The sequence below is a fragment of the Siphateles boraxobius genome, unplaced genomic scaffold (assembly GCF_051911475.1).
Source record: "Siphateles boraxobius isolate OS27281-9 unplaced genomic scaffold, OSU_SipBor_1 65, whole genome shotgun sequence".
Taxonomy (NCBI): Eukaryota; Metazoa; Chordata; class Actinopteri; order Cypriniformes; family Leuciscidae; genus Siphateles; species Siphateles boraxobius.
Genome location: NW_027509192.1, coordinates 8,610,937 through 8,620,997, shown reverse-complemented (window position 1 = coordinate 8,620,997; position 10,061 = coordinate 8,610,937). Strand labels below are relative to the sequence as shown.

At 36.2% G+C, this 10,061-nt stretch overlaps 2 protein-coding genes across 2 annotated transcripts; both read left to right on the top strand.

Moving 5' to 3' along the window:
* Positions 1 to 423: 423 nt before the first annotated feature.
* On the top strand, positions 424 to 4,894 carry LOC143721280 (uncharacterized). The gene is made up of 8 exons (XM_077211567.1): positions 424 to 481; positions 2,271 to 2,349; positions 3,610 to 3,631; positions 3,777 to 3,840; positions 3,919 to 4,021; positions 4,126 to 4,154; positions 4,257 to 4,403; positions 4,654 to 4,894. Exons 2-8 carry the CDS (start codon positions 2,272 to 2,274, stop codon positions 4,892 to 4,894), a joined length of 684 nt encoding a protein of 227 aa, XP_077067682.1. The 5' UTR covers positions 424 to 481; position 2,271.
* Positions 4,895 to 5,114: 220 nt separating this feature from the next.
* Positions 5,115 to 6,863, top strand: LOC143721279 (uncharacterized). The gene is made up of 7 exons (XM_077211566.1): positions 5,115 to 5,178; positions 5,292 to 5,382; positions 5,873 to 5,982; positions 6,101 to 6,143; positions 6,237 to 6,309; positions 6,392 to 6,416; positions 6,658 to 6,863. Exons 1-7 carry the CDS (start codon positions 5,115 to 5,117, stop codon positions 6,681 to 6,683), a joined length of 432 nt encoding a protein of 143 aa, XP_077067681.1. The 3' UTR covers positions 6,684 to 6,863.
* Positions 6,864 to 10,061: the final 3,198 nt, after the last annotated feature.

Here is a 10,061-nt window from a genome sequence, read left to right as displayed (position 1 = left end):
TTTAGCTGTGTGTGCTAATAAAAACTTATGGTTTAATGTTTAATGCCATTTTTTAACTGGGAAAGTAAGCATAATCGCAGAACACCTTCACATAAAGTTTTAAAAATAATTAAAATTTTAGACATTTTGTCAGTCAAAACTATGTGCAAAACAATAGTTTTAGATCTATTGTCATTTCAAAGGGAAAGATTGTGGTTTAGACACGTACATGATTTTTTATAAAAACAATAAACACTTTTGAGCTAGACAAAACAAATTCTTAACCGAAACCTTACAACTTCAGCATTGACTGTAACTTTGACTGTACCTGGTTAACTGCTACCATTGTTTTTAAGTATAATCTTATGTGGGGTAGCACCGTCCTTCAAGATTTAATCCCGTTTGCCCAGTCCTGGCTCAATCCTAATCCTCACAGACTGCTGAAGTCCGCTCTGGATGGTGTCAATCCCTACCGAATGCCCAATCACTGCTGAGCATTCAGGTAAGAAAATTGATATTTGATAATACCTGTTTCCCCTCAGAATCACTCAAATGATGTATGCTGATGTTGATGTTGCTTAAATTTGATTATGACAAGTAAATGTATATTAATCGTTTTTATCATAGGAAAAATTTAATTTCTAAATCTTTTAGCAAGTGGACTTACTTTATATATCCGATAAGGTTTTAGCCTATATCCAGGGCCAAAAAGAACAAGTCGGGCAAGCCCAAAATGGCTAAACGCTAAGCTTTTAATGTTTAAAAGCCATTAGCATTGAGTGAACAACACTGACTCTTCTTCAGCTGTAAAAAGCTGCCTGCAAGTATAGGGAAGGCTATTCCATGCTAAGTTACTTTATCTACAGTATTTATGCAACTCTTGCTTATTTCCTGACCAGTGATTTGTGATTAAAAATATTTAAAAAACACAAAATATTTACCATTTTGGCTTGTACTTAAGCACAATAGTAACATGAACTGACAAAACAATAGGTTTTCAACATTTATTAATTTTGCTCAATGTTAATTTCTACACTACCATTCCAACATTTGGGTCTGTAAGATTTCTGTGTTTTTGAGGAAGTTTCAAGTTATGCGCACCAATGCAAGGCACATTATGCTCACCAAGGCTGCATTTATTTGATCAAAGGAATATTATATAATATTATTGTGGAGACTCTAATAAAATTCTTTTTGATTTTTTTGATTAATAGAAAGTTCATTTATTTGAAATAGAAATCTTTTGTAACATTACAAGGGCCTTTACTGTCAATATAATGTGTCTTTGCTAAATTAAAGTATTAATTTCTTCCCAAATTTTTGAACAGTAGTTTATACAGTATAAATACATTCTTAACATTGCATCAGCAAAGTTAATGTGTATCTTTTATTATGGGTCTTGCAAGCTTAATGTACATTTAAATAAGATGTAAAACCACATCCTGCAATGTAATTAAAACATCAGCAATGTAGTAAAACATCAGCAATGCGATGCTATGCTAAGCTCACAGATAGTTAGCATCTTGGTCTTCTAGGCTAAACCTGATTGGAATGTTCATTTTGCTTTGTGCAGAATATTTGTGTAGATAAAAGACAGATCGAGTCCATTTAGATGGACAGAGTGAAGATAAAGGAAGTGATTAACTACCTATGCTTGACTTCCTGGTCACCCCTTGCACTACAACTGCTGACTGCTAATCGTTTTAATGGCTGCCATAATGGGCCTGAACAATCTTACAAAATATCTTGGTTGCTTCGATTATCCGGTACAACTGTGTCCAAATCTGTCTGAGAATTTTAGAGCTATGTCTGTCATGAGAATTAGCCTGTAGACACATGAAAAACTACTTTCATTGTTCATTAACAAGCTTATCAAACCTTTTATGTTTGCTAATGGATGTGACAAACATGACATCATTCTATTTCTAAAACGGTTGTGGGGTTTCCCTGTAAAGATGTTCTATAGGTTTGGATAAATAGGAACTTCATTGGGCTTTCCCCAAAGATGAAATCTTTTATCCTAGAAACAAATGTCTTTGAACATTATGGACTGAAGCATATGAAGCAAGCATTAGCTCTCAGCGAGGGTCCTGGGTTTTAGGTTAAGCTTGACGAGGATGAAACATAATTAACTGTAACTTGTTTCAGGTTAAGGTCTATACTTACTCCATGTTGATTCAAAGAATGGAAGTTTATGCCATTATTCCATAGTATATTCCATCAGTACAGACACTGTATATGTGTTTAAGAGATATTTATTGATTTAATCGAGTTTAATCCCCATCTCTCAGGATGTTTAACTGGGTGGTGAAGGTCGTGCCACATCCTCCTGATACACAGGACGATCTGAGGGACGAGCCGATCACAACGGTAAACCCAAGCCCATTAACCTGCACTCACACCTCACTAATATTTGTGACTGAATTTTACAGTAACATTGCAGTAGTTAGATTCCCCTGGCTTAGCGGTTAGCGCATATGTTCTGACATATTGCATTGACCCACGGTGCTGTTGTAGATTTTTCCCTGAACCAACTGTGTGCCTGGAACCTAATTATTTTCGTAAATAAATTTATTTGGGGTGCCCAGTCATCACCCAAGCGTCTACACGTCGACACTTACTGTAATACATATCTGGGGCGTCTACTCATCGACACCCAAGCATCTCCAAATCGACACTTAATAACCTTTATACTCTGGCTCCTGCGTCTTCCGTCGACAACTGGCCGAGTTCCCTAAACTCTAACTTTCTTACTTCCCTAAACTGACCTGCTGGGCATGTAATATCAGACAGACTCCAGCAAATATCCTTTAAATGCTTTAATCACGGCCAGGAGAGTTCTCGAGCAGTTCTCAGAGCATCTCTCCCTAGAAGAAGCAAGGCCAGTGGGTCTCTGACAAATCCCATTGAGAATCCCACCAGTAAACACGAATACAACAGTTTTTATAGAATAGGCATGATACATTACCACGAGTTTTCAAACCCAGACATCTCAAAACAGAATCATCACGACTAACATGTCACGCTCGTAATCATCAAGATTGGTTACATTGTCAAAGCAAGTCCTCCCTTTCATTACCCTTTGTTAGTAACATCAGCAAAAATATCCTGTATCATCAAAAAACATTGTGAGGGGTTAATATTTTAATCAATCATTTCACAATAACGGTTAGTCCAATTTCAAAGTTCCTTTGACCAAAGTTATAGTTAGAGTTTGTCTGATGGCTACATCCTAGAGAAAAAAGGAAGTAAGCTCAATTTAGATTTATTGTTGAAGTTTTAGTCATCCTCAGACATAGAAGGAAAGGAAGTGTTAGAACTTATCACGAAATGTTAGTATAATTCATATCTTTGTGGTTAGCAACATAATTAATCTTTATCTATTAAAAAATCCACCACAGTGCTCATGTCGGTAATGCAGGTTCAAATCTGGCTGGCTACATTTTATGATCCCATTCCCTCTTCTTTAGCCTATCATTTTCTGTCTTCCTTTTCTCTTACAAAATGTCAAAAAGGCCAATTCTAACTTAACAAACCCCTTCACGTAAAAAAAAAAAACATGAAATAAGTCATGCCCTCTCATATATTAAATCTCTGATTCTTTTATATCTTATCTTATTCTCTCTGAAGAATGGGAAAACATCAAATCGAGGTAAATTTACAGCACCCTTACTGTTTTAAATGTATTGAAATGTTGTTGTTTTTTGTTTCATGTAAAAGATAATACTACAGTACTATAACATCAAACAAAATAGTATACTAATGCACAATGAGCCTCTTTCTATCTTCTCATGCAGATAAGTCCCATTCATACAAAACAGGCAGGGAGGAAGACCAATCATCCCAAACCTCACAGGGCAGGTGAGTCTTTACTGATCTTATCCATAAAATAAGACACTCTGTGAATGCTTGAACCTGAAACCTGCTTCTCTGTTTCAGTGTTCAGAATGGCATGTTGAACTGGCTTTCCAATGGTTTTGTGAGTGCGCTGCCACAACCTGCAGGGAGTCCTCATCTTACGAGAGCCAACGCTGATGCTAAAGTATTGATTTCATTTCAAATAATTGATATTTAACACCATTTGGTATTGCATATTAGTGTGCATTCAAAGCAAATCTTTTCTTTGAAATGAACTCTTCTTTTCAGTCACTGCAGGAGGAAGGTTCTGCTGACAGGTAAGGCAATGAACAATATTCTTATCAGCAACATCAGTCCAGCATCAGTGAAGAATCCTTGTGCATGAAGTGTCCATACAGTGAGTGCTCTCTGTCTGCCAGGACTAGAGTTATTGGCTGGATCTCGCAGGGAATTGGAAAGGTGGTCCCACAGCCTGATGAGAAATACATACAGGGAGAGACTCCAGAATCTGAAGTCACAGAGGTGCAAGACTTTTTTTCTTTTTCCATTTACTTCAGATCTACGATGTACACTGTAAAAACATTTTTAAGTACAATCAACTTGGATGTTTAAGTCATTTAAACTTATATTACAATAAGATTTCTTTAAAAATTAGTTTAATTTTGTATAACTTCGAATTCTTAACTTATTTTGATGAGTTAAAGCAATGTAAAAAATATGTTGTCATAAATGTTTGCAATGTAGACACAATTAAAAGCTTAGATAAAATGTATCAGAAATACTGATTAATTTATGTTTCAGAACTGTGTCGAGCAGGACGAGGCCGAGGGCCGTGAGGGAACTGCGCGAGGCCGGTGGCGTGATTGATAATGAGCTACACCTCCGCGACGCAGCGGTCTCGTATCTCTCACGGAGGAGCGTTGACAGCGGAGATCGAGACCGGTGTGACGCGCAGGTGTCGCTCTCGCTCATTATCAATCACGCCACCGGCCTCGTGGCGTTCTCTCACAGCCCTTGGCCTCGTCCTGCTCGCCACAAAAACATATTTAAAATGTAAATTGAAAATCCTAATGCAATTGTTGTTATTATTATTCATTTGTAAACAAAATATATTTAGTAATATAACTCCAGAAATGGACAGATCAAATGGAACTTTGATTATTCACTTTCTGAAGCTATATATTTTATTAGATATAGTTATTAATTAGAGTTATGAATAGTAACTTTATATGATATATTTGAAGAAGAAAAAAAACATTGAATTCTTGCATATTAAAATGAATAATGTTTTAATTGTTATTTTCTATTTACTTGAGGTTTATGAAGCCAAGGACCTCCCAGGTGTGTATCAGACAGTTTGCATTATGTAAAACAGCGAAAGCATGAGTTAAATGAACAAGCTCTATGGTTGAATTAGTATCATTGAGTTCATGCTTGTGTGTCTCTTCCACCAGATCAAGAGCCTTTGCCACATATACCAGTAGTAGAGCTGGTGTCAGAAGACGAGGTGTCTGAGGTGGAAATCCCTGCTCAGTTCCCTCCCAAGTGAGTGTCATTCAGTAAAACACAAGGAAAGCATCATTACATTCAAAATCACATGTAGGGAATCTCATTGAGACCTAAAGTCAGAATGAAACGGTAGTTCCAATGGTCTTTTCCTCCCTATTTCCTCCCTATATGCGAGTGAATCAGCTTGTTGAATAAGAAAAAATGTAGGACGGGACTTGATTTTGGCCATCGTCAATTGATTGGGTGGTTGAGGTTTGCTATTGGTAGATCTCATGTGAGTGACAGGTTCTGCTCTGCCCTCGTGCCAGTAAACACATCATCAGAGAAGAGAAGAGATGTTGTTGCAAGAGGGAGGGGAAGTTATTTTGATTAAAGATTATGAGGGGGCATTAATTTGAAAAAAAAATATATATATAATGATGGGCACACAAAAAATAAGAATGGTCAATTTTGATTTCACTGTGACTTTAAGCCCATTGCAAAAGTTCTTTTAAGAAACTTTATTGCTTATTTCACCGGTGAACAGTGTAATGAGCTGGATAAAGAGCGGCTTCCAGAATGCTATACCGCACCATGTGACCAGACCCCCATATTCCAATTCTTCAACACCGAGGTCATCACAATGCTCAAATAAAGGTATTGTTCAAACTGTATGATCTGAACAAAGCTAGATCTTTAATGGGTGTTTAGCTTCATGTTTGGTAAATAAACAAAACACTATTTCTAAAATCAACAGTATATTCACCTCCTCCAGAGTCAGTAACCAGCATGACGGAGATTGATCCAAAAACTCCCAGGTGAGTCATGTCAAATTTGATTCATTCTTTTAAAAGTGATTACAGGCATATTGGTATGTCCACTTGATGTCCCATGCGTTCTCTTGTTTTCAGTATGGTGGGCTGGATTGTTCAGGGCCTGGGACTTTCAATGCCACAGCCGGTGCTTAAAAACAAAGAATGTTTGGTAAGTAAGAGGCAATGCTTTGACGTTATTAGCTTTGTTTTAATAGTTCTTTCTCCGCACTGACTCTCTTTCTTTCCATCAGGAGGATGGGATGATTGTGCAAAATGGTGAGTAAGATGATCCTCCTTCAACACTGTTTACGCTGTTTTTCATAACAAACTCAGTTTGTTTCCTGGAAACTCTAGTGTGGTTTCAGTAGAATATGAAAACATAAAGATCATTGCATGCGTAACAACATGACCCCCTCTGTGAGACATCAGAATACAAGTAGAAAGACTTCAGGCTGAGCGATTCTGTTGTAGTGTAGGACAAACTCATAACTCAGTCCATCTTCTCCTTCTGTTACAGGGGGGCGGACACTGAGAACCCCTTAAACAAAAGGAGAGAGAGCACGCAACAGCATTACACAAAGTCACAGACAAATGGACAGTGGAGACAGATGCATTTAAATATTGGCTTTGTAGCTCTTTTGAATGACTAGGCAGCTATGAAAATCTACAGAATGTATTGCTTGACATTCTCTGTACTGTATAACTAACCAAGACTGATGTTTTTAGACTCTAAATATTGTATGAATGGCTGGAATCTCTCAGATGGGTGTTTGTTGTTTCTGCAGTGATCTTTTTTGACTGTACATGTCTTAAAACATCTAATTCTCATGACATGTAATTATTATTCATTTTACTGCATGTTTCATTGGTTGAATAGTCCTATATGTTTTTTTAAATTACTTAAATGGAATGAGTCGTGAGAAACCACTATTTAAACAAATATTGAATTGCCTTGACTTGTATATGTGGCGGCTTTTAAGTCATAGCTACTAAAGTTTAGGGTTGGTAAGATTTTTTTTTATGCTTTTGAAATATTTTTGTCACTTTTGATCAATTTAATGCATCATTGCTAAATAAAAAGTATTATTTCTTTTAAAAAAAAATCTTACTGACCCCAAACTTTTGAACAGTATTGCACACTTAATCTTTATATATTTAATGTATATTAATATTTGATATACTTCATGGCAATAATTATGAATATTGTATTAATACATTGCATTAATAAAGGAAAATGCATGATTGCACTCATGTGTAAAGGGTTCATTCTCTATTGGCTAAAATAAAATAATATATAAAATTAAATTCCATGGAAAACGCATGCAAATAACTTTGCACTCAATTTTCAAAAAAAGAAATTAACCATAAGTAATAAAATAAATAATCAAATATTTGAGAGGAACATTTAAACTCCTTTTATAAGGCCTTATTTAATCTCACAGATGTTTCCTGTTTTCTAAGCACTCAAATGCCAATGTATCCTGAAGGAAAAACAAACCAGGCTTAAATTATTGACTTGAATGACTGTTCTGTTCAAAAATGCCTGATCACACTAAATTTAAAGGAACAAAACCCAGTAATGAAAATTATCCCCCACTCCATCATGTGATGACATTTTAAGTTGTAAAACCAGTCCTCAAGCATGGTATGTCCTCAGCAGGCAGTGCTCGATCAGTTCCTGCAGATCTCATTCTTGAGGAGGTTGACTCTGAAGATGAGGCTCAAGCAAAGGAAACATGTCCAGCAGCAAACTCACCTCCATATTCACAACATCAGTCCCATCCACAGACGCCTTGGTCACCGGAACAATCTCTTCCACTCTCACAAGCACACATAGAGCTGGAGGACGCAGAGACCCAAACTGCTCGATGGACGCCCATGATCGAGAGCATCAGGAGAGAGGCGGAGGACACCGCCATATTGCTCATGGAGGAACGGTAATAACTAAAAGCATAGTGGCAGCATGATGATTGAATAATTGAAGTAACTTTAGAAACAGGCTTACTTGTGGTGCTGTTCTCTGGTGCAGGTTGATTCAGGAGCGTCTAGCAATGGCCCGCATGGCAGAAGAAGTGGCACGGCACACAGCAGAGATGGCTGTCAGGGAGTTCACACAGGCCCAGCACGGCATTCAGACTATTGCGGAAGAGCCAGAAGAAGTTGATCAAGAGTAATTCATGCAAACTCATGCACAATAACAAAAAATCGATCAGACCTATGCTCTTTTTGTGTATGACAAACATATACAGTATACTGTATATGCATATATACTGTATATGCATGCAGTATACTGTATAAGCAAACGTATCCAGTGGTCCCAAACTTATATTTATTTATAAATTAATACTTAAAAATGTATTATAATATTTTATTATGATAAATTCATATACATTGTATTAGATTTTTAATATTTTATTATAATATTTTATTATAATAATTAATTTATTATATATAATTATTCATTATAATAATTGTATTATAATATTTTAATTGTAATATTTAAAATACTATAATTAATTTGTTGAATTAAATGAATGAATTCATTTAACTTTTTATTATAATTATATTATATTATAAACTTGTTAGGTTTCAGAATATAAAAATATATATTTAAAATTTTGTGCTGTCAAATAGATCAATAGCAATTGATCACATCTAACACAAAACACTCACACACACACACACACACACACACACACACACACACACACACACACACACACACACAACACACACACACACACACACACACACACACACAGATAAAATTTCTAAGCCAAGTGGAGTCTGCAATGAAATTCATGCACTTTTAAGTGTGACTTTTTAGGGACACTGTATGTCAAGGTCAGGGACACATCCCTATATTCAGATTAGCAGTCCATTAGTATGGTCTTTCAATTACCGATTCTTAAAATTCTACATTTTGTCAACATAGGCTTGAAATATTTTGTAACATCCTTCATATAGGCCTAGTCTAATACCTTGAATGTTTCTGTGTCACAGACTACAAGTGCTGCAGGAAGAGGACAGTGATATAGAAGTCCCACGGAGTCAAATTGCAGAGTAAGACATCTGAAAATAGTATAATAAAAATCATGGTGAACAAGCTGGAATGTCTCTTTCAGCTGGGAAGAATAATCTTTTATCATAGTTTCTATTAACTGTTGTCATGGTTTCATTGTTCTTTGACCCTTAACTGCTTTTCACATTGGTCTGTGTTTGCAATACAAAATTGAACTGAAAGTATTTTCTGCGTATTTGTAGATATGTGTTTTTTATTAATATGGCCACACACATAATAACAATACAAATAATTACAATACACGCATTTCCCCTAGCAACCACATTGCATCCCATATTAGAGGCGCGCGGTGCCCTCTCTTCGGTTGTTATAGTTACTAATCCCGCCTCTGATGCTTGTTTTCTGCCTCGTCGCAGTGATGGATGGCGCAGGTTATTTACTTACAGAATGAACATTTATGTCGTTTTAATTAATCGCGTCAACATATAAAATTTGTATCACATTCATTTATAAACAAACGCCACAAAAATGGATGGATATGAACACCGCATCACCTGAAGCGCTCAGAGACCGGGTCTGATTTCAAAGTAAGTCAATTATAATAAAACGACGATGACGCGTGAAGCTAGCTTATAGCTTTAGGTTATAATATTTTGTGATGTTTAAAATAAATGACCATGATAAGGAGGTTTTTGGAAAACAAAACAGGCATCTCGCCTCGTGTTGTTCCATCATGCGAAAATGGTGCTTATGCGAGTTTATTTATAGCTGACACAGATGTGTTAGTTGCTTACATATGTGCCTGCTGTTTATGTAACGTTAATAGCTGATACATGCCTCATGCTGTTTGTATCCACAGGTGTCAAGTATCTTTAGTTAAGGAGTTTGTTTCAGAAGGA

Coding starts and splice junctions, on each gene's coding strand:
- LOC143721280 (XM_077211567.1), top strand. CDS start 2,272: ATGTTTAACTGGGTGGTGAAGGTCGTGCCACATCCTCCTGATACACAG. Junction 4,155..4,256: donor GAGGAAGGTTCTGCTGACAG/GTAAGGCAATGA, acceptor TCTGTCTGCCAG/GACTAGAGTTATTGGCTGGA. Junction 4,404..4,653: donor ATTTACTTCAGATCTACGAT/GTACACTGTAAA, acceptor TGTGTCGAGCAG/GACGAGGCCGAGGGCCGTGA.
- LOC143721279 (XM_077211566.1), top strand. CDS start 5,115: ATGAATAATGTTTTAATTGTTATTTTCTATTTACTTGAGGTTTATGAA. Junction 5,983..6,100: donor ATCACAATGCTCAAATAAAG/GTATTGTTCAAA, acceptor CACCTCCTCCAG/AGTCAGTAACCAGCATGACG. Junction 6,417..6,657: donor TGGGATGATTGTGCAAAATG/GTGAGTAAGATG, acceptor CTTCTGTTACAG/GGGGGCGGACACTGAGAACC.